The 23375-nt window shown below is 31.4% G+C and overlaps 4 protein-coding genes across 4 annotated transcripts; 2 read left to right on the forward strand and 2 right to left on the reverse strand.

Moving 5' to 3' along the window:
• Positions 1 to 241: 241 nt before the first annotated feature.
• Positions 242 to 6968, reverse strand: LOC129905283 (ribonucleoside-diphosphate reductase subunit M2). The gene is made up of 6 exons (XM_055980726.1): positions 6730 to 6968; positions 6394 to 6659; positions 6067 to 6327; positions 1292 to 1572; positions 776 to 1223; positions 242 to 717 (listed from the first exon to the last, which is right to left on the reverse strand). The coding sequence occupies exons 2-6, from the start codon at positions 6451 to 6453 to the stop codon at positions 565 to 567; spliced, it is 1203 nt and encodes a 400-aa protein (XP_055836701.1). The 5' UTR covers positions 6454 to 6659; positions 6730 to 6968; the 3' UTR covers positions 242 to 564.
• Positions 6969 to 10598: 3630 nt separating this feature from the next.
• Positions 10599 to 14152, forward strand: LOC129905284 (presenilins-associated rhomboid-like protein, mitochondrial). Its single transcript, XM_055980727.1, has 7 exons — positions 10599 to 10771; positions 10830 to 11031; positions 11092 to 11383; positions 11444 to 11664; positions 11727 to 11828; positions 11897 to 11994; positions 13941 to 14152. Exons 1-7 carry the CDS (start codon positions 10725 to 10727, stop codon positions 14026 to 14028), a joined length of 1050 nt encoding a protein of 349 aa, XP_055836702.1. The 5' UTR covers positions 10599 to 10724; the 3' UTR covers positions 14029 to 14152.
• On the reverse strand, positions 14053 to 14897 carry LOC129905291 (RNA-binding protein 48). The gene is made up of 3 exons (XM_055980734.1): positions 14669 to 14897; positions 14441 to 14585; positions 14053 to 14389 (listed from the first exon to the last, which is right to left on the reverse strand). Exons 1-3 carry the CDS (start codon positions 14762 to 14764, stop codon positions 14133 to 14135), a joined length of 498 nt encoding a protein of 165 aa, XP_055836709.1. The 5' UTR covers positions 14765 to 14897; the 3' UTR covers positions 14053 to 14132.
• Positions 14898 to 16270: 1373 nt separating this feature from the next.
• On the forward strand, positions 16271 to 22018 carry LOC129905289 (lysM and putative peptidoglycan-binding domain-containing protein 4). Its single transcript, XM_055980732.1, has 4 exons — positions 16271 to 16498; positions 16584 to 16731; positions 16812 to 17121; positions 21311 to 22018. Exons 1-4 carry the CDS (start codon positions 16479 to 16481, stop codon positions 21565 to 21567), a joined length of 735 nt encoding a protein of 244 aa, XP_055836707.1. The 5' UTR covers positions 16271 to 16478; the 3' UTR covers positions 21568 to 22018.
• Positions 22019 to 23375: the final 1357 nt, after the last annotated feature.

Here is a 23375-nt window from a genome sequence, read left to right on the forward strand (position 1 = left end):
TGCAGTCAGATTTCCCATGAAACTGTGAAAACTCTTGCCTTGTCTTATTGGTATTTATTATTTGTAATCGTTTGTTGTTAAAGAGTCGAAAATTTACGCTTTAATCTTGAATCCTTGTTTACCGTGGAAACCTTCAACAGTATAAAACTAATAAGCTCCTAGACCCTTTTTAATCATAGCCTATACTCATAAGTAAAACTGTCTCAAAACAATAAATAAAAAAACTTATTTGTTTTTAAGTAATATGTAGATAAAGTATATTTAATTTTATTAATATATTTACAACGAGCGTTAGTTCACATTTTATTAACTAAATTAGAATAGATGGATGTGCTGTCAGGTGACTTGTGATGAAAGAAAATTTTACAGTGAAAAATAAAATCATTAATTCAAGAATATTTTTTTCTTATGAACCAAACAAACAATAGAAAATATTAAAATATAAAAAAGTGTTTGTTGAAGAAAAGAACCTTTGAATACCGATCAAAACCCCAAAATGACAATGTGAGAGAAGAGGACTTAAAAATAAATTAAATGTCTAAAATCAGGTAGAAAGAATTTGATTTAAAAATCTGCATCCAATGTAAAAACATTGTTCAGTGGATTCGCTGTCACTCCCCACTTTTGGTATTCGCCGACCTTCTTTTCAAAGAAGTTTGTCTTGCCTTCCAGGGATATTAGTTCCATAAAACTGAAGGGATTTGGTGTGTTATAAAGCTGAAAGAAAAAATTAATTGATTAAAATTAAGTTATGGATAAATTTTGTTTTGCTTACGTTATCAACTCCCAATTCACGAAGTAGGCGATCGGCAACAAATTCAATATACTGCGACATAAGATCACAATTCATGCCGATAAGATTGCAGGGCAGGGCATCAGTAAGGAACTCCTGTTCAATCTTAACAGCTTCGGAGATAATTTCGATTATACGTTCTTTGCTTGGCTTCTGCAACAAATGCCGGAACATCAAGCAGGCAAAGTCACAATGAAGACCTTCGTCACGGGAAATCAATTCATTGGAGAATGTCAAACCTGGCATAAGACCACGCTTTTTCAACCAAAAGATCGATGCAAAACTACCACTGAAGAAGATTCCCTCAACTGCAGCAAAGGCAATGATACGTTCACCAAAGTTGGCTGACTTGCTTGAAATCCATGCCATAGCCCAATCGGCCTTCTTCTTAACACATGGCAAGGTTTCAATGGCATTGAAGAGATAGTCCCTAAAAAAAAACAAATCGTTGTTGTTATTTTTGTTTGAGATTTGGAACATTTATTTAATTTTACTTACCGCTCTTTTGGATCTCTAATGTATGAGTCAATCAAAATACTGTACATTTCCGAGTGCACATTTTCCATGGCAATTTGGAAACCATAGAAGCATCTAGCCTCAGTAACTTGAACTTCCTGACTGAAACGTTCAACCAGATTTTCATTCACAATGCCATCGGATGCAGCAAAGAAGGCAAGCACGTGCGAAATAAAATGACGTTCACCTGATGTCAGATTTTCCCAATCAGACATGTCTTTCGATAGATCTACCTCTTCAACAGTCCAGAAAGATGCCTCGGCCTTAAAATGAAAACAAAAAAATGATGTAGTTCTATGTAAAAATTTAAGTACATAAAAAGTCCGGTTAAAAATCAATGTACGGGCACTTTGGTCAAATATTCTATCGTTCTTTGGAAAAGATTCGTGGATAGGTTTTTATTGAGTGTATCATTCCAAAAAAACAAATGGTAAAAGAAATTAAAAATATTTAAACAAATATTTTTAAAAATTAAATATATTAAAAATAGTAAAACATATAAAACAAAGAAAAATATAAAAATATATACCTACATATATAAAAAAAAAAAAAAAAATAAAAAATATATATAAAAAAAAAAATAAAAGAATAAGTAAAAAAAAGTCGGGGACTTAATTTTCACATAACATGTTCACATAAACAATAAAGTAAAAAATTCAGTTTCAATAAAACTTGGAACTGTTAATTAATTCGCAGCGAAATGGCGTATGAAAAGAAAAAATATTTTGATTAATCAATTCCTAATTATTTTGCAATGTTTAAGTGAAAGAATTGTAAAAAACAAAAATCAATTATTGGTGGAGAAACCAAAATACTGTTGCAAAGTAAATTTTTTTTTAAATTTAACACGAACTGCATTAAATCGAAAACCATAAGGTTTGGGATAAACAAGACCAAATTCTAAGAGTCCTTAAGTCATCATACTTTGTTTGAACCATTACTTTTGGGACACCCTGTATATAGACTCTAGCGCAAAATTTTAAGCGATTTAGTAAATTACTAAGGCCATTTAGTAAGTTACTAAGTTAAAAATCCATATGCTTGTTGGCTTAGTAAACAACTAAAATGGCTTTAGAAATACACTAAATTTTTTAAAATTTTGCTCCATTATTTTTAAGCTGTTGCTTTGAAAAACTGAAGTTTATCCTGTTTAACATTGATTAGATTTCAAACTTAATAAAGTTGCAGTTTAAAAACCGCTTTGCATTATTATAATTATTTTGAATTTTTATACTTTATGAGCAAATTTGATACACTTTAAAAAAAAAAAGTCTGCGGCGTGTTGTTTTAAGCGTCAATATTTCTTACGACTGAACAAAATTGATACCAAGTCGTTCAATTGTGGGTGTTTACCATAAGGGATGCCAAAAAACCACAGTTTTTGATTTTCTGTTTTTAACAATTAGCTATGTATGTAAATTAAAATAAATTGCACGACTGGGGTCGCACGTACTTGCTCTTATGCTTAAAGTAACTATAATGTTAAAGCTTTTTATTCAAGAAATTTAAAATTCGATATTTTGAAGAAATTTCATAAGTAGTATAAAAAAATTAAATCTGTTTTTATAATTAATAAAACTCCGTTTTAAAATATCTTAAAAAAAAAAACAAATATGCCATTTTATTTCTCGTATAAAAAGGTATTTTTAGAAAAAAAATTTTGAAAATTGTAGGAGCCGTTTTTTAAAAAAATAATTTTTTATATATAAAATTTTTTTAACATTTTTCAAAAAAAAAGTTGGTATGCCATTTTGAAGAAATAATTAATTTACACATAAAAACTAAATTTCAAAATTTTTCATTGATCCGTTTTCAAAAAATTGATTTTTTTAAAAAAAATTTTGAAATATTTTTTAAAAAACCAAAAATGCGTTTTTTGAAAATTTTCTAAAATTTTAATATTATCTTTACTTACACACTTTTGTATAAAAATTTTCATTTAAATAGGGTTAATTTTGTACGAGATATTCAGAAACGAAAAAAACCGTTATATGACAGGTACCGTTAATAACGGTACAAAAAATATTTTTTTTATTTAAAAAGTTGGCCCTTATGTGTAGTATTACACACAAAAATTTTAATCAAAATCGTTAGAGCCGTTTTTGAAAAAAATTAACTTTTCTATTTCCGTTATATGGCAGGTACCGTTAGTTTTGGTCATAAAAAAAAAATTTCAATTTCCCCTCTAGGGAATCACCAAAAACTGCTAACTACTAAGTTTGAAGAAAATCACTTCACTCGTTTAGGCTGCAGCTCCAGATAGAGACAGACGGACAGACAGACAGACAGACAGACAGACAGACAGACAGAATTGCCGGACCCACTTTTTTGGCATTCTCCATCATCGTAATGTCATGTAAAATTGTTATCTCGAGTTCGATTTTTTTTACGAATCCTAAACTTGCCCTATAGTACCTATATCGCAAGTAAAAAGATATTGGGGAAGAGCCGACACTAGGTCAAAATTTTTTTAAATAAAAAAATTTTTTTATAAAAAAAAAATGTTTTATTTGACTTTCTTGCAAAAAATAACAATGCAGTTTTATTGCAATATTACGTCTGCAAAGTTTAATTGTTAGAGCCGTTTTCGAGATATTTAGTTTGAATTGAAAAATTTAAAAAATCATTTGCTTGAAAAAAAAAAATCTAAAAAATTTAACATTTTTTTCTTCCATCACCTTTAAATTCATTTTTTTATATGACAACCTATAATAAATTTTATTTTATCTGAAAACTTATTATATTTAAGCTTTAATAGGTATGCTGTTTCAATCATATTTGTAGGACATCTAGAAAAAAAGTTAAAATAATTTATAGCCAACCAGTCGAAATTTCAAACTGAGATTACGGTACTTCCTACACTGGTCATCATTTAAGATTTTGTAACTTGTAAAGCCTGTACCGTTATGTTATTTGTGATATATCAAATGAAATGTAATATTATCAGCATGCGTATTAAAGTTAAATCAAATTTTTAAGTGCTCTAGACCAAAAGATATAACGTGTTTAGAAAAAGATTATGTTTTCACCGTTATCTCTGGATTGTGAATATGAAATTTATTAAAATTTTGTTCAAGTGTAGTCCTGTTTATTTCTTATCTACAGTATGAATTTCATTTATCTATCTATAAAAACTAAAAAGATATAATCAACTAATTTTTACTGTCGCTTTTTTCGTTTCATCTTGTTTCAAATCACTGCGATACTAAAGAATGAAGGACCATACAAAAACAGCTGCATATGTTTTGCATGTTTCTGGTTCTTAAAAATGCTTTAAAAAATAAATCTCTTAAAATCTATTTCAAACAACGCACGTCAACGTGGAAAACAACGAAATCTGTAACTATAGGTACATTAACTATAGCCCCGATCCATTGGAGGTGGTAGTTTACTCATGAGTAGATCTAGTACTAGAATTAACACATGATCTTCTAGTCGAGGAGATAGGAATGTGTAGTTGTTGTACTAGATTTCTACTCACGAGTAAACTACCACCTCTAATGGAACAGGGCTTATATTATCGAGTTCATGGGGCGAATCGTGGGATGTTTCATCGGTGATAGTCTTAAGAACAAATTAATAAGGTGTGGTCAGATTTCGCAGAGCAAAATTATCACCCACGACAAATCACAATAGCCGATTCCATGACCTCATGATTTTTTAGTTTTCAAAAAACAAAACTAGTTAATATAGCTTTTTATGGCCTTTAGTCCAAACAAAAAATTGGCATTTCGTCCCGGTGGAGCTTACTTGGACTCATCAGTTAACTTATCGTGAGACACCTTGTCAATACGCAATTATTATTATGCTCAACTTACATAGATTTTTAAACAAAAACCTAATGTGAACTATATCCAGCAAGATTAAGTTTAAGGAAAAAAGTTTTGCCCGTGGCCTGGCTAGTGAATAAAGAAGAAGAAGATTGGTTTTATAAAATGTACAAATTTCTATTTACTACTGAAATCAGTAAAGTAGAAGAATAAGCACTACATATATATTTAATTGGTTAAATTATTGATTTAATATAGCTTTTTTATGGCCGTTTCGTCCCGTTAAAATAGTTCATGCCTAGGAACTCAACAAAAAAAAATATAAAAAGGAAGATTGAAAAAAAAAACTAGTTTTCCTGTAAACAAACAACAGTTGTGAAATTACTTTATAATAGAAACATCTGAAAGCGTCCCCAAGCCGGAAGGACCCAAGCTATGAATTTCACCACTCTTTGAAAAAAAAAATCCTTTCATCCCTTTTTATTTATTACTTTTTTAATCCCGACATCTTCAGAAGATGCACTTGTCGCAACGAGAACCGGTTGTTTTGTTCTTTTTTTATCTAGGTACTTTGTCGATTAGAAAATTCTATCAATAAAAACCATTTGCCAACGAAGCAAGGAAAATGCATGATCTCATTCTTTATAAACTACCATGGTCGAATAACCAACGAGTAATCTAATCCCGCCAAGAAAAATAAAAACTATAACAAGTTCGTGCAAGTTATAGGTACAAAGCAAATTCTGTAGAATCATAACAAAATGATATAAAAAACCCGTGATAAAAAAGTTGGGAAAGAATTATTCAGCAAATAAAAAATGTAAAAACAAATAAAAGAGCCCCCCTCAAATAATTTTTTATCAACATCATCATTTTAGCCGCGTATTTTAGGCGCGCAGTGGTAATTGCGCTCTTTTAATGGGTTATGATGAATCACAAAATTTGGCGGGAAAACTTATTCAATGAAAAAAAAAAAAAAACACTCACCTTCTTGTACATTTCCCAAATGTCCTGATATTGAATTGGAAAGATGACAAAACGACGAGGGTTTTCCTTCAACAAAGGTTCCAATTGAGGATCAAAAGGAGTAGTTTCTTTGTTGACCAAGCTAGTGGCCGCTGATGAAGCTGGTGACGATAGCACTTGCTGTTGCGGTTGCACCACTTTCATGTGAGAGTCGGCGTTAAACATAGGAATTTGTCCATTGCGAACGTTTGAAACGTTGTCTGTCAAGATTTTCCTAGGACTCTATTAAAAGAAAATAAGGAAGATTAGGATATTTTCCAAAGAAATGTATAAATGTGACGCAATTACCTTTAATGAAAAGCGTTCCATATTTTCAGAGATATTTTCTTTGCCAGCAACGAAAGACATTATTTTTTGAGATGGTTTTGTAATTTGTTAGATTTTTTTCTTTATAAATAAAAATGCACTTGAATAATTGCCAAGAAGTCTTTTTTTTTTTAAATGGAAGTATTATATATGTAAAATACTATCTCAAATTTTGTGTTATAAAAAAACACGATCAAACGATTCGATCGACAGTCAAATTTAAAATGATTTCAGTTTATGCCGCCAACCTAGAAGGAAAGTAGAGAAAATTTTTTTGTAAATGCAATTTAATTTTTGGCGGGATTAGATTTTACATACGCCACTGTAATCTCTCCATTCGTGCAACAACTTAAAATTCTATGGAAAAGAAAGAGATGGTTGTTGTGATGAAGTTACATGATTGAATTTCCCCTCAACAAAAAAAAAAGTTATTTCACAATTTTACGAATTTTTAGTTGATGCATATGTTTGACATTACTGTTATTTTATAAAGGTAATAGTTTGTTTTAAACAAGTATTAAAATTTTATTTAAAAAGAGTTTTTGTAGGATTTTAAATAGAATTGAAAAAGAAAAAAATTTGTTTTGTTCGTTGCACAATTTTTTATTTCGCCTGACTTGAGAATAATTTTTTTTGACAGGTTAATGGCAGAGTTCAGACTTTTTTTTGTAGACTGTCGGCAACGTAGATCATGTAAGGGAAAGCACACATTTTAAAAGATATACATAAAGGTTCTGGCACACTGGAAAGTTATATTAAATTCTAGGTTAGGAGAGTTTATATACAAATTTTGAGGAAAATTGAATTTTTTGTTCTTGCATTTATATCTAAGCTGCGTTCCTTTGGGAATATTTTTCTACTGCTTAGTACTTAAAGCTGCTATGAACTACTTTTTCAATACAACAAAAGTAGTTGAAAGCAGTTTTAAGTACTTAAGCCTAGTACGCTGCTGATGCGAAACGAAAAATGTTCAAGTCTCCAAAGTCGACAACGAAAATGCTAACAAAAAAATATCATCGAGTAATCTGTCAAAGTCAACATAAAAAAAATTAAAAATTAATTTAAAATCAAGAAAAATCAACAAAAAATAATTTTAAAGCAAGAAATAAATGAAATAAAAGTGAATAAACCGTCAACACTGCTCTAGGAGTCAAGACAAATGCACAGGACAGTAAAAAAAAGTGACAATTGAGTGAAAACTCTCCAATTTTTCGCTAGAGCTGCGTACTGAAAAACGAAAAGCAAAACGAAAGTTTTCGTTCAAGATTTCGTTAACGAAATTTTGTATGGAAAATTTTGTTTCGCATCAGCAGCGCACTAGGCTTGAAAAACGAGAAGCAAAACGAAATTTTCCGTTCAGGATTTCGTTAACGGAATTTTGTATGGAAAATAGAGAAAACAATTTCCCCTCTTGCGAATTTCTGCCCAAAATATTTCTTCGGACAAAAATCTTAAATCTGTCAAAGGTAGTGCTGTCTCTGTTTTTCTTTATTTTTTTTTTATTTTTGCATAACATAAACAAAATAAACTACGAACATGTTTTTTTTTTATTTATTGCATTTTAGTAGTTAAGTGCTCTATTTTATAAATATTATATGGAAAAATAAATTTAAAAAATGTTTTATCTTCTGAAATCGGTGGTAACCCAAGTAACAATTTTACTTGCAAAAGGTCCATTTTCTTTGATTCGGCAAGCTATAGTTTGTATAAGTTTAGTTTAAGGCTTACTTACGCAAATCATCCATTTTGGAAACAAAGGAGGTCTCCTTAAGGCCATCTGGAAGTGTTTAGAAGAAGCCTTGTAAATATAAGTTAAAGAAGACCTTCATAAGACCTGTTTGAACCGTTTTAAAGAAGCCTTCTATTTTCAAGTGACAGAAGGCTTTCATAAGACCTGTTCCAAGAGGTTCTTGTAAGTATGCAATGTTTTCATCTCTCAAGTATGCACTGTTTTTCACCAATAAGTATGCAAAGCTTTTATCCTGCAGATATGCAATGTTTGTAACACTTTAGAAAAAAACATTGCATTTTTATGTGAGGTTTCAATTAGCTCCCTTTTTGCCACTCATCTTTAATATTCGAGTATGGTCTACTGGTAAGGTGCTGGCTTGGTATGCAGAGGTACGTGGGATCGATTCCTGGCGGGGCCATTTGTAAAATAAAAAAAAAATGTGTTCTTTTTCAATTAAAATAAAATTCTTCCCATTTCAGAACGACAGGAAAAGCATTGACATGGCCAAAAAAGAAGAAAAAACAAAATAGAAAAAAATTAAAAGAAAAAAAAAATCAATAAAATCTTTTTTTTTTTTATTCATAAATTCAACTTCTTATAACAACCTCCATAAGGCCTTATTATAACATCCAATGCAAATGATAGTTTCCTTAGCGAAGCTATAGTTTCCCTAAAATGTTTCATTGTTTTGTAAAAAGGCCTGCATAAGGTCGTTTTACGCTGTTCGTCACAAGCTATTAGCTTGTGGATTGCCTGTGGAGGAAGGTCTTGGGGAAATTCGATAATGTGCGCCAAAATGATTTGCATAAGACATGTCCTTCTTCTTAAACAAGTCAAAAAATAGCTTGCATTGACCCTTATGAAAGCTAAATTGTTACTTGGGAAGGTTCCCGTTTAGCATCCGTGCAAGGTCCACATATGTAAAAATAGCCAAATCCATGCTTGAACTGAAGTTGACCTGAGGCTTAACCACGTTTGAACAACTGGCCCTAATACTACGTTTCCACCTACGCTAAATCCGAGATTTAGCTAAGTAGATTTAGAATAAATCTCGAGATTTATTCTAAATCTACTTCGCTAAATGGTGGATTTAGGTTCACTTAGCCTAAAACCAAGATTTTCAGCTACCCTCAAACCGAGATTTAGAATAAATCTCGAGATTTAAGCTAAATCTACTTAGCTAAATCTCGGATTTAGCGTAGGTGGAAACATAGTATAAAGCTAAAAAGCTGTTAATATTGGCGAAAATAGTCAAGAAAATGAAAATCTGATGAAAAGGTAACTTTCTTATTTTTAATTTTCTCAAAAACTAGAAGGAATAGAAGCATATGGTTTTCAGTATTTGATTAGAAATTAATTAAGGCAGCTTATTTCATCTATTAAATTCATATTTAGAGCCAGTTGTACAAACGTGGTTCAGCCTCGGATCAGGAATCTAACCCACCGATTTCGGCGGATTAGCTGCGGGTCAACTTCGGTTCAAGCATGGATGTGGCTAAATTTACTTATGTGTACCTTGCACGGGTGCTAAACCGAAACCTTACCACCGATTTCAGAAGATAAAAGTTGCTGATCCGCGGACTTAAAATTTGTACAACTGGCCCTTAATGTCACAGTCATGATCAAAATTGTATTCAATGTATTTTTTCAAACTTTTTTTTCATAAATTTTAACTTTGAAAAAGTTAGAATTAAGTGTGGCTTTTGAAAAAGGTATCATTTATAACTGTAAGTGTTGCCGTTGTTTTTGAATAATTTTTTTTTTATTTTTCGTCGTATTTTAGAAAATTGCCCCTCCCGCCTAAACGGGGGGAGGTAGACCCCCCCTCCCTGTTCTACAAAATTCCGTTATTATTTTTCACCACCTTAGTTATCGTACTCTTGCCATTTTTTTCTCTAGGTGTGTTTTTTACTACCACCGGGCTTAACTGGTTAAAAAAAACGCCTCGGGGCTTAGGGAGAAAAATTGGCAGCACTGCATACTAAATGTTCCGAAATCAGCTGACACAAAAAAATATAAAGTTGTCATATTTTTCGCTTTTGGGGTTTCTTGTGTGTTTTTGAAAACAAAAAAGTTTAACTAACTATTAAATAAATATTTAAAATAATAATTGTCATTGCAAACATCAGTTTTGATGTTTTTAAACAAATTCTAAACCATTTACGAACAAGTTAGTTTGGTAGCACAGATTTAAATCTGTTGAAAAAGTTAAGCCCAGAGAATTCTCCGGGCTAAACAACTAAGCCCAAGGGGCTAAAGTGTTGTTGCATTTAACATGTAAATTGCTTAGACCCGACTGCGTTTTTTTTGTCCAGTTAAGACCAGTGGTAATAAAAAACACACCTTCTGTTAACTAGTCTGAACCACGGTTTTATTATTTTTACAACCGCCCTTAATCGACGCGTCTATTGTGTTTTAGCCACAATTGTGTTTCAGGATTAAATTTCAAAACGTCACTTTGACATTTCTCCGAACACACAAAAACATGCCAAGTTGAACTTCCAAATTCCAAACCGAATAAAATACGATTTCTTTTTCGATAAACGGGCTTTAAAAAAATCATAAAAAATAGATTTCCAAAATGTTAGCAATGAATTGTCTTTATCGAGGGTTTACCCCTCAATTAAGGTAATTATATATTCAAGTTAGCCTTAGAACCTCAAAATAATAATAAACAATTTCATAGACATGCTCCCAACATCGCACAATTGCCTATGTTGCATCATTCAAAGATTCCCCAATTCACATCTCGAGCTATACGTAGCAGTGTTCGCAATAACAATGCGCCTCGTGCTCGCTTACAAACAACACCATTTGATAATTACCCAGTGAATAATGGACCTGTCCCATCCGGAAACATCGTAAAAGCTTTCATATTCACTGGAGCGGTAAGTATTCTCTAAACTGTCATTTTGTAGGTTTTGATCAAAACAAACTTTATACTGTAGTTCAGTGCGGGATGCTTTTTAGGTGCCACAATCTGTGAATACGAAAGAGCCCGCAATCATATGCTAGAACATGCCAAGAAAGCTAAATTCCCATGGATTCGAAGATCTGACGATGGCAGGAGCCAGTTTAGTCAACTAAAGAGGGAATTCAATGCACTGTGGGATAAACTAAGTGCTGGCGAGAAGGTATTCGTGCCGTTGTGTGCCTTAAATCTTCTAGTGTTTGGACTCTGGAGAGTTCCTCAAATGAAAAATGTTATGATGACGTATTTCTGTTCAAATCCCGCCGCACGTAAGAATTCATGTAGAGTTCGGTTCTTTACATCACAATGAGATTTTTCTGATTTTCTAGGTGTTGTCTGTTGGCCCATGTTCCTCTCCACATTTAGCCATTATTCTTTGTTTCATATATTCGCAAATATGTATGTCTTACATAGTTTTTCCAATGCAGCTGTTTTATCACTTGGCAGGGAACAATTCCTGGCAGTCTATTTAAGTGCTGGTGTTATTGCTAGTTTGTCTAGTGTTATTGTTAAAACAGTAACATCCACCGCTGGTTTGTCTATTGGAGCGGTATGTTATCAACAAAATACATTTAAAAAAAAATTTGATTTTAAAATTAAAATTTTTTCAAGTCAGGTGCAATTATGACGATTCTAGCTTATGTTTGTACACAATATCCAGAAACACAATTAAGCATTCTATTCCTTCCCATGGTTACTTTTTCAGCGGGTTCGGTATGATTTAAAAAATTACTTGATTTCGAGTGTTTATTTATATTTAATTGAACTAAATTACTTTTCAGGCGATAAAAGTTATAATGGGACTTGATTTAGCTGGTGTTTTGCTTGGATGGAAATTCTTTGATCATGCTGCACATTTGGGAGGAGCTGTTTATGGAGTGTAAGTATATAATTATTTTGCAATTAACATAGGTGGGTCAGAGGTTATAGATATTTTTTAGAAACTAAAATACACGCTCCACAGAGTGAGCTTATAGACCTCATGCTGAAAAGTAGAATTATAAACTCAGCTTTAGGTGTTTTAGTTAGTTTATAAATTGTAGGATTCAGAGTGACTGACGACGTTGCTATAGCCGAATTAAAAAATTATCTCCAAACTATAATAGAAACTATTTACTCAACAACCTACATAAATAAGCAACAAGTTGCGGATTAGATGTGAATCCTCAAAAAAAAAAAAAAACAAAAAACAGAACTTGTCCTATTTACAAGAAAATATAAAATATAAAAATAACTAGACCCTCACTCTATTAATGTTACTCCACTTATTTTTTCCGTCAAAGACAAATATTTGTCTCTTATTTGGATCTAAAATGGAATTCGAAAACCAATATACAAGAATAAGAATATCCACAGCGGTACTATTCTCCTGCAACAAAAGCTATTAGTTATTAATGAGGACTGGGGACTCAGCGGTCATAAGACCTATTCCTACATACGGGGTGGCAGTTTGTTGGACTGCTTTGGACAAAGTAACATATCAAGCTAAGTAAAGTCCAACTTTCGGCCTGTATGTGTATCACCGGAGTCCTACGTTTGATACCTCCTACCGCACTAGATATATTTTCCAATGGACCAACAAATCTATTGGTCACACAAAAATTCTGCATTTATTTGGATAAATCCAAAACCACTCTGACTGCACCAAACCACAATTGTTTTTTTTTTTGGCACAGCTATAAAGTCACTTTTCCCAGTATATTTACATGGGACAACGAAAAATTTCTGAGAGGCAACAAACAAGATGAAAAATATTATTTTATAACATGAAATACAACCAAGCTGATTTGGCCTAACCCGGATCTAAAACGTCTAAAACATGAGTTGTCTCTGAAAAATACTTTTAGAAGATACAAGTGATCTAATCCACATAAATATCTTCAGCCTTCACCACTCGAACTAGTTTGCACACAACAATAAATTCAAATTCACCATTTAAAATAGAAAATTTCATTTTGCACCAAATTTTACAAATTGCCCATTTTTAATGGACTCTCTATAAAAAATCAATCACGGTCTTAGACATGCCAGGAATTAAAACAAATACGTATAGATATGTATGGACTCAAAACGTTCAAAGTTTTTGTGAGTTAAAGTCTTGGAAGAAGGCTCTGATGCTGTTACCTAGTTAAAAAAAAAAATGACGAGTGAGCAACACATAAGGTCTATTGAAAATAAGAAGACGAATCTGAATAGAACACCCTACTAACATCAGATCTGGTTTAAAGATTCTCCTGAAGTGAAATGCAAAGGCATGTGAAATAAAGTCTACAAAACTGTCCACAAACTCAGCATCAAATTGTTGCTCCTGCGCCTTAAGAAATCTATCAACACTATACTATCAAATCTTAAAAAAGGAAATAGAGAATGACGTAGGACATTTTTACTAAACACTGATGTGCAGTATAAAATTGTATACATTTTTAATGCAGTAAACCTCGATGCCTACCATAACAACATAGCTTTTTAATAAGGATACAAAAAAAGTTCAACCATTTTAAGAATCACAAGGAGAAAAATAATAAATAAAATTGAATCATTGCAAGAATCATTTTAAAAATCTCTCAGATTTTTTTTTGTGATTTATAATTCTTTTGTCCTTAACCAATTCCAATATAAAAAAATTATGTGATTTCGTGACCTGAATTGCGTCCCGAAAATGTAGAACAGTTAAGTTACATTTTGAGATATTAAAGGACTAAACGTAGCCGTGTCTCAGGCAGGAGTCAGAATCGATAACAACTTATTTTAAAATAAATCTTTCTTTAAATCAAATCAATAACAAATATGTAGTTATTTACAATCATTTTTTTTTTTCTATTTCAGATTCTGGGCTTACTTTGGTCATGAGGTTTGGCAAAAGCGAGTAAGGTTTCTCAGTCTTTACCATGATTGGCGAAAAACAAATCATTAATGCTCAACAAAGCAAAAAAATAAATAGAATTAGAAAACATTTTAACATTTAATTTATTTAGTTGTTAAAATTTTAACAAATTTACTACAAAATAAAAACAAATATTAGCTATTTTGATTTTTAACCCCCGCCTGATGTTCTTCTAAATCCCTTTGGTTTTTTCTTACATGATAATTAACTTCCATTCTACGCTTTGCTAATTTGGCACGAATTTCATCACCACTTTCATACTCTGGGGCATAGGATATATGCAAAATGCCACCGTAGAATTGTTGAGCATCTAGGAAACGTTTTGCTCGTCTTGCATGTTCAAGTTTTTCAAATTTTATATGAAAAACATCCGTAAATATTTCCAATTCCACTAAAAATGAAATTATAAGCTTGTATCAATACTATAATTTTAACTAAGTACTTTTCTCTCCAATTTCCTTTGTAACACATCGTATAAATTGTATTGGTCCGTGTCTTAAAAAAGTTCGTCTAACGTCGCTTTGTAAGTTGACTTTTGGAACACCAAACACAAGCAAGTGAATAGATTCACTGGCGATTGTATAGACCTTTTAAATGTGTATTTATGAATGTGCAATAAATAATTGTTGACAAATTTACAAATAGGAATTTAAATAAATAAACAAGGTACCTTAACAGCAGTTAATTTCTTTCCTTGTCTGTATCTGGGACGAGTTGTGCAATATTCTTGTTGCTTGTGATGACTTAAGTCATTATTTGAAGTCATTTTTTTTTTCAAATTTTCGATTTATTGGTACATAATTTTTATTTTATATTTAAAAAATTAATAATAACTTTGAAAATATCAAAACAAAAATTCCAATGTTATTTGTTTGTAAACAAAATTGTCGTGACTGACATTTTGGTATATTTTGACAGATGGCTTATTGGTTTACAAATGAGAGTAGTCGCTTCAACAGATCAAATGTTGAAGGAGGAAACAAAATTCTTTACATTCTCGTTCTTTTGGAAGTTGATGCAAACGATAAAACTGGGTTCTTTTGTTCTCCAGTATCTACTGCAAACTACTTTTAATACCTCTGAATGCATTCAAAGTCATTAATTTTTTTCTATAGAATAAAAGGAGTTGAATGCAATTAGAATTACTTAGCAGGAGATGTAGCTGATGCGAAGCGAAATACCCCAAAGTGCCGGATGGTATAGTCAAATTTTTTTATGGATGTTTATCATTTAACCAGGTTTTCCCAGAGTTTACATCGTTGATGCATGGATACAGCTATTGTTGTTCAGCAACTTTTTTCTTCTGAAATCAAATACCCAACCATGCCTGAACAAAAGTTGAACCATAGCTAATCGGCAAGTTCAATTCCTGAAACAAGGCTGAACCACGTCTTTACAACTTGCCCTAAGGGCTTCAACACTTTTGGGTTCAGCCTTGGTTAAATTTTAGTTCACTGATTTCAGGGCACGCTAGCTTTTGTTCAACATTGTATCTATTTAGCGCTTTTAACATTGAACCAGAACTAAATATCAGCTATTCCATCAATTTTAGAAGATACAACTTGTTGAATACGGTTTAAATACTTTTGTCTGTGTTCCTTTTTGGGCTCAGCAAAGTACTTTTTAATACTTCTGAATCCATTCAAAAACATTTTTTCTATAGAAGAAATGGAGTTGAATACAACCAGAAGTACTAAGCAGTAGAAACTTTAGGCCAAAGTCAACTATTACATTAAGCCTCAAGAGGCTTGACTCTTTTTTCGAATTTTCTTTTGATAATCATTCTGTGAGGCGCGTACTATTACACGACGCCTCTTGAGTCAAAGACTCAAATTTGACATTTCTCTTTTAATTTAAGTATTGTTGTTGTTGTATTCCACTAAGAAGCAAAAAAAAATGAAAGGGAATGTTGAAAAAAGAAAGAGTGGAAAAAGAAACGTCAAAAAAGAGTCTCAGAATTTTGGCCCACGACTCTCCGGTCGGATAATTTTTTGTTTTATCTTCTTTCTCTTTTGCACTCATTAGTTTTGAAAAGAGGCGCGCCTCTTGAGGCTTCATGTAATATCTGACAAAGGAACACAACTTTTATAAATTTTCTAGTGAATATTTGCCTTAAATTTTCATCGCGTTCCATCGCATCTGTAAAAAGTTTCCTTCCCGAACGCGCCCCAACTTCTAAACTGTCATTTTTTGAGTTGTCTTGTTGTCATCTATCTCCCTCGCTGTCAGCGAATCTGTATATTTTGCACATCTTTGCTAGATTTTGTAATTCGTTCATTGTTTTTTCTATCTTCCATAAAATTTTCTTTTTGTTTTTGTTTTAAACAAAAATATCCAACAAACTTTTGCATTAAAAATAAAATTTAATAAATAATGTATCAATTGAACGAACTGAATTAAAATTATTAAAATAAACCAAAAAAAATCTAAAAGAAGATACGTTTTCAGCTTGGAATTCCCCAACATTAATACAAAAAAATATGGCAATGAAAAGACAAAAGTAAGTACTGTCTTGTGTCGTGTCAATTATTTTACAACAAAAAATATTTTAATACTTTTATTTCTTAAATTATGTTTATGTTTAGAAAATATACCCAACATTTCGATGATGCGACGGATTTCTTGCCAATGCAAAGGGTTCCCCAAACCCAATCGAAATTTGAAAACACAATCGAAGCCCAAGTCCAAGATGGTGATACCCTTCAAGCACTTGCCTTACGTTTCCATTGTTCGGTAAGAGTGTTGTAATTAATTAGTAAAAATTAATACGAACTTGTTTTGTTTGTCTGTATTTTTGTTTTTCCCCCAACAAGGTCGCTGACATTAAGCGTTTAAATAAAATTGATAAAGATAACGAAATCCATGCGAGAAAGGTTGTGAAAATTCCTGTCACTGTACACTCTGTGCTGCTGGAGACATTACCAACAGTTCACAAGAGCGGGAATAATAGTCCGAAACATCCACAAGGAAGTGAGAAAAACAATGTACGAAATTCATTGGAAAATGACATTTTGAGTGAGAAGTTGCTGGTGGCATCGGTGAACTCAGCGGGAGATACAATCAACGATATTATTCTCAAATCTTCAGTGCGAAATAATGCTTACAAAGATGATTCAGTTGAAGGTAAATGTTATTTTGAATACTAGGAACATTTGAGTTGGAATAGGAGCAATATAAAAAACTTGTTACTCTTGGAAGTGATACAAATACTTTTTGTATCATTTGTTTTCCTTTTTCAAATGTTGCTATTACATATTGTTTTTCAGCTGCATTGGTTGCGATATTCCTGAGATCTTTTTAGCCCACATGAGATAATTTCGCAATTAGGTTTGACATGTCATACAAAATTAGATAATTTGCGAAATTATCTTATTTGGGCTCTAGTAAAAACAAGCTATAAACTACAATCTACTTAACCTTTTCGTGAGTACCTAATAAAAAAATAATAATACACGACTATTGTTGACGTGTTCGCACGAATAATCTACTTACGTCGTTTTCCTTCACTCCAATGAAAGTACCCTTTTCGTACTTATTTTTGCACTTTTGAAGGTTTTATGTTCCTTCACGCCACAAATGGTGTGAAAACAAATTACTCCGGAGTAATTTTAGTACTACGGAGTACTCCGGATTTACTCCACATTTTTAGTCAGATTTACACCGATTTGCACACACACTTATGAATTTGAAGTTTGACATTTTAAAATTTTGTTTGAAAAATGAAAAATGCGAAAAGTTTTTCTTTCAAACTCTTTTGTTATTAACAAAAACAACCATTATGAATATATTTTCTATTTTATTATATTCCGCCATATATATTTCTTCCATTTTTTCGTTAATTCTTCACTCTTTCCAAAATGAAATTGAAAACCGAATAAAAAAAAATTTCAGCCAGTGTTCTTCATCAATAAAAAAAAAAAATGCTGTGCCATATAACAAAAATATCCCATTTTTTTTCTGCGTTGATGGGATATTTTTATTTGACAATTATCAAACAAGGGTGTGTGTCAATTAGGCTGAAAAAAACCGATCAGAAGTATAATTAAAAATATACCAAATTAAAACTAAGTCCGCTTCTACACGAAGACGCAAAGCGCGAGACTCACATAAGAGCAAGGGAGAAATAAAGTTCGAAAAAAAGGGAAGGAAGATTTTCTACCGTGAGTGTGAGTCTCGGTAAAAAATTTTGTGACTCTTTTTGACGTTTCTTTTTGATCTTGTTCTTTTTTTTTGCTGTTCTGCTTTATTTTATTTCATCGGTCGCGGAGTCTGCTTCGTCAGTTGTGTATAGTAACGTTTTTAATTTATTCAAAAGTTTTCGTTGCACATAGAACCCACTGGAGTTGTTTTTTTTTTGTATATTTTGGTTTTTTTTTTTTTGGAACTAAAATACATAGTCTGCTTTTACACGAAGACGTAGACGCACAAGATGCACATAAGAGCAAAGGAGAAATCGATCTTTCTCTCTCCCTTGTTCTTATGTGCATCGAGAACAGAATAAACCCAAAAAAAAAAATACTATGTGTAGAAGTGCGCGACGCACCGAAACGAAAATCAAAAGCAAATTCGAAGATAATTTCTGCGCCTTGCGTCTTCGTGTATAAGCAGACTTATCAACGAACGCTTATTATGCTTCATTATGTTATAAATATTAATTTTTTTTTTCAATTCATAAAATTTTTCCCTATACCTGTTATCACTATTTTTTTCAAGGAAATTATCCATTTTTGCCTTGTCACACACACAATTACAAAAAAAAATTACTCTCATTATGTTCTTTTACTCCAGAAAAAGGAGTAAAAATTTAGAGTACTCCTTAATAGAGTGAAAGAAAACGACATAAGTTAAAAAAGTTTTTAAAAAATAAAAATTATTTCTTTCTTTTCTTCATTTTTTCTCTGTTCTTCTTGACTTATTTTTCGTACCTACTCTAAATTGTTACAGATAAAAAATGTATATTTGAAAACGAATGTGTGATTTTCTAACTGAATCTGCGCACTACTTTGCTGAAATATATTTTAGCTCGGCTAAACTTTTAAGATGGTTTTGTATGGGAGAGTATAGGAGGACCCTAATATTCGAAATAAAAAATATGACATGAAGCATTTGCATGTAATAATAGCCCCCTTAGAAGTAAAAAAAATATTTTTTTTCAGTTCATAAAAATTTTTCCTTACGCCTGTTATCACTATTTTCTTCAAGGAAATGAGCCTCGTCACACACACAATTAAACCAAAAATGAATTACTCTCATGTTCCATAACTCAAGAAAAAGGAGAAAAAATTTAGAGTAATCCTAAATAGAGTGAAGGAAAACGACATTAACGTTTCTTCATACAAATTTAAAAAATAAACTTCATCGCATTTTATCTACACGATAACCGATCTTTCCGTTCAAAAGGTGAATTCTTAGACCTCATGTATCTATCACTCCTACTCTGCTATTCGATTCACGTGAAATTCTAAAATAAGAAGCATTGAAATAGGGACTTTCTATAGTAACTTAGATATAATTTTTGCATTGTTTTTGGTGTCTGCAAAAAATTTTAAGCGCCGAAACAGTTCTAGATCGATTAAGACATTTAGAAATAATTCGAAATCGTCCCTTCTATGTGATGAAGCTTCAACAAGACCCCAAAAACATCAGAAGGTTAGTAAAAATCTGTTTGGAAATGGACAATGTCGACGTTCCGAAGTGGCCACTAAATAATTTTCTTGGAGTAAGATATTCTACACATCGACCCTGTTTAATGAAAATGAAAAAGTTTCAATATTGCATGCCAAATTTGGTAGTATTACGATGTAAAATAACTTAGTTCTAGTTTAAAACTCTTTTCATCTCTTTCGTTTGCATTTTTTTTTGTTGGGTACTTTATGTACCTATAGAGGCAAATTAATATGACCACACCTGACAAAATATTAGAACCGGTATTATTCTCCTGATTTATTTATTTTGTAGTACTCCAATGCAAAGTACAGTTACAAGCTGTTGAAAAATAAAGACGAAGTTTTCAAATTTATTGGTTAGTCAAAATTGCATCGTAACAAAATAAGATTATGGTAATTGAAAGTTTAATTGAAAATTTTGGTGATATGTATTCCTTTTGAATTGATAACCAGGGTGAAGCGGAAAAATATTTGCTCACATAAGAATCTATTTTATTTGCACAACAAACAAACAAATTTTGCCCACGGGAGAATCAATATTGAGATGTGAATATCAAAACTACAGGAGTTTTGCTTTTCTTTTACCAACGCTTTTATTTCTTGGGGATATTAAACGTTTTTAATTTGTATGAAAATGTATGGAACAACGATAAGGTAGCGATGGATATAAAAGTTTTCTTTTATAAACGATTTCCAAACAACAGCATTTATTACCCAGCCGTTTTTTTAGTCGGTTGAGTGTGCGGTTGAGTAGCATGGTACGCGTTTTTGATATCAAACACATTTCAATATCTTGTTCCCTCATAAATATTTCTGACTCTACTAGTGCACTCGTAAATTGAATGCACTAGTGATAAGCTCTTTGAGATAAGCATATTTCTTTTCAATCATCCTTTTTTCTCGATTAACTGACTTTGTATAAAGAAGTGAAAGTAAGAGATTATAAATAACTGCTCAAGTTCACTGTTTCATTTTTGTTGATATAAATTTCGATTGATGATTTTTTTTACGAGCGCATGCACTTGATATGAATAATTACTTTGATTCTTTGCTGCGCTTTTGAAAAAGATTACATATTTATTATTTCTTTAATTTTTCTGAGCAAATGTTTGCATTTATTTCAAAATAAAAAAACTGTTTAGACGTGTACATATTTTCTCTGTTTTGGTTTGGTGAGCAAGTCTTTTTACTTACATACATATTTGAAAGAATTCAAAGATCAATATTTGGATTCATGAATTGATTTAATTATTATCATCTTTAAACAATCTTTTATAGAAATGTGTTTTAATTGTTTCTATTTCTGAATAACATTAGGTCAAAAAACCTATAGCCCACCAAATTTTTACCATTTAATCAAAATATTTTGTTCAATTTTTGTAAAATTTAATTAATTGATGAATTTATTCGGCATTCGCAGTACAATTCTTATTTTTATAACCTTATAAAACTGATTCTTCTTCTGATAGACATATTTTTTGTCATAAAATTATATTTTACAAATTAGGCCGCAAAACAAATTTAATCAGCAATTTGACTGCCTATCATAAGCATTTTTCTATACCAATTCAAATTAAAAAATAACTTATTCAAATAATTTGCAATTTATTATTTTTAAATCATTTTGTATTGCCTTTTCGTTACAGATAATACTTTTTCAATGTCGAATAACCATTCAGATCACTATGAACCACTGATGAGCGGCTATCTGGACGATTCAATACCTCAGCCAAGAATAATACCCGGTCCGGCGGTTCGTCCATGGGATTGGTCAGGATCGGACTGTGACATGTCGTGGGTGTGTTTATTCATTGTGATCTTAGCCCTGTGCTTTGCAATTCCACTCATCTATGTGTTCTACATTGCTGAGCATCCGAAAAAAATCCACCACAGCGCTCTTTGACTAGAGTTATTGAGTTTTAATCATTCCCTAGGAGAATATTGATCGATATTGGACTCCTGTTTTTCCATTTTCTCTCCAACTACTATATTATTATTAATAAGTTAAAATAAACACTCAATGGATGAACGAAGACAGTGATAGGTTTGAATACTTATAATAGTGAAACCATTATTTTATTTCGATGACAGCGATTACAGTGCCTTTCTTGCATTCGATGTAATTTTTTTTTTTTACTCTACTCTACTGTACTTTCTTCTTATTCTGTGTTTCTTTTCCTTTCAAATTTTATCATCACAAAAGCCAATTATTACATAAATTATAATGGCAAGCAAATCTTTTTAAAGAATTTAGGGATTTTATGAACATTATTGTGTATTTCCCCCCCTTTTTTATTAAATTTAAATATAAAATAAAATAAAAAAAAGATATATTATATATTTTTAATCTGACAATAAATTATTTAAAAATAAATTAAAATTATTTGTTTTAACTAAAAAATTGCATTGCAATAAGTGTATAGGCTGCTACAGCACGGAAACTAAACGAGAAGAGTGGGCTACAAAGTTAGTAGAATTGACCAGCCCTTAAAGGAAATTTTGGTTTTGAATTTTAAATAGCGCTTAAAGAGACACTCGTTGGATTTGAAGGTTATTTTTGAAAAACGTATTTTTTATGCAAGGGGTTAGTGAACCTTGGATTTTTTTTTTCAGAAATCCGAAAAAATAGATTTTTGTCTCTAAATAGATAGGCCTGTTGCCTGTTAAATCATTCTTAATAAAGACATATTTCGAGACTTTGATCCGAAAATATATGCTTCCGAATGTGAGAAAAAATATATTTCGATTATAAATATCTCGGCAACTAGACTTCAAAGAAATTCTTGGATTTCATGTCTGAATAGAGTTTAAAGAGACCTTTCTTTTGATATCTCACTCGATTGATTTGGAAGAAATTTTTGAAAATGCATTTTTCGTAGGCAAGGGGTTAACCTTGGATTTTTTTCGAAAATCTGAAAAAAATAAATTTGTATTTTTTGTACCTAAATGGATAGACCTGTTCCCTGTGAACTCATATCTCTAAACGAAAACTCATTTCGAGACTTTGATCCGAAAATATGCTTTGGAATGTAAGAAAAAATATATTTCGATTGTAAATATCTCGGCAACCAGACTTCAAAGAAATTCTTGGATTTCATGTATGAATAGAGTTTAAAGAGACCTTTCTTTTGATATCGAACTCGATTGAATTGGAGAAAATTTTTGAAAATGTATTTTTTTTAGGCAAGGGGTTAACCATGGATTTTTTTCGAAAATCTGAAAAAAATAAATATGTATTTTTTGTACCTAAACGGATAAACCTGTTCCCTGTGAACTCATATCTCTGAACGAAAACTTATTTCGAGACGTTCGTTGATCCGAAAATATATGCTTCCGAATGTAAAAAAAAATATATTTCGATTGTAAATATCTCGGCAACTAGACTTCAATGAAATTCTTGGATTTCATATGTGAATAGAGTTTAAAGAGATCTTTCTTTTGATACCTCACTCGATTGATTTGGAAGAAATTTTTGAAATTTGAAATTTTTAGGCAAGGGGTTAACCTTGGATTTTTTTCGAAAATCTGAAAAAAATAAATTTGTATTTTTTGTACCTAAACGGATAAACCTGCTCCCTGTGAACTCATATCTCTGAACGAAAACTTATTTCGAGACGTTGATCCGAAAATATATGCTTCCGAATACCGAATGTGAGAAAAAATATATTTCGATTGTAAATATCTCGGCAACCAGACTTCAAAGAAATTTTT

Source organism: Episyrphus balteatus, chromosome 1 (assembly GCF_945859705.1).
Source record: "Episyrphus balteatus chromosome 1, idEpiBalt1.1, whole genome shotgun sequence".
NCBI lineage: Eukaryota > Metazoa > Arthropoda > Insecta > Diptera > Syrphidae > Episyrphus > Episyrphus balteatus.

Coding starts and splice junctions, on each gene's coding strand:
- LOC129905283 (XM_055980726.1), bottom strand. CDS start 6,453: ATGTCTTTCGTTGCTGGCAAAGAAAATATCTCTGAAAATATGGAACGC. Junction 6,328..6,393: donor TGGAACGCTTTTCATTAAAG/GTAATTGCGTCA, acceptor TTCTTTTAATAG/AGTCCTAGGAAAATCTTGAC. Junction 1,224..1,291: donor ATTAGAGATCCAAAAGAGCG/GTAAGTAAAATT, acceptor GTTTTTTTTTAG/GGACTATCTCTTCAATGCCA.
- LOC129905284 (XM_055980727.1), top strand. CDS start 10,725: ATGTTAGCAATGAATTGTCTTTATCGAGGGTTTACCCCTCAATTAAG. Junction 11,384..11,443: donor CTGTTCAAATCCCGCCGCAC/GTAAGAATTCAT, acceptor CTGATTTTCTAG/GTGTTGTCTGTTGGCCCATG. Junction 11,995..13,940: donor GGAGGAGCTGTTTATGGAGT/GTAAGTATATAA, acceptor TTTCTATTTCAG/ATTCTGGGCTTACTTTGGTC.
- LOC129905291 (XM_055980734.1), bottom strand. CDS start 14,764: ATGACTTCAAATAATGACTTAAGTCATCACAAGCAACAAGAATATTGC. Junction 14,586..14,668: donor AGAAATTAACTGCTGTTAAG/GTACCTTGTTTA, acceptor CACATTTAAAAG/GTCTATACAATCGCCAGTGA. Junction 14,390..14,440: donor AAAGGAAATTGGAGAGAAAA/GTACTTAGTTAA, acceptor TTTCATTTTTAG/TGGAATTGGAAATATTTACG.
- LOC129905289 (XM_055980732.1), top strand. CDS start 16,479: ATGGCAATGAAAAGACAAAA. Junction 16,499..16,583: donor ATGGCAATGAAAAGACAAAA/GTAAGTACTGTC, acceptor GTTTATGTTTAG/AAAATATACCCAACATTTCG. Junction 17,122..21,310: donor CAAAGATGATTCAGTTGAAG/GTAAATGTTATT, acceptor TTTTCGTTACAG/ATAATACTTTTTCAATGTCG.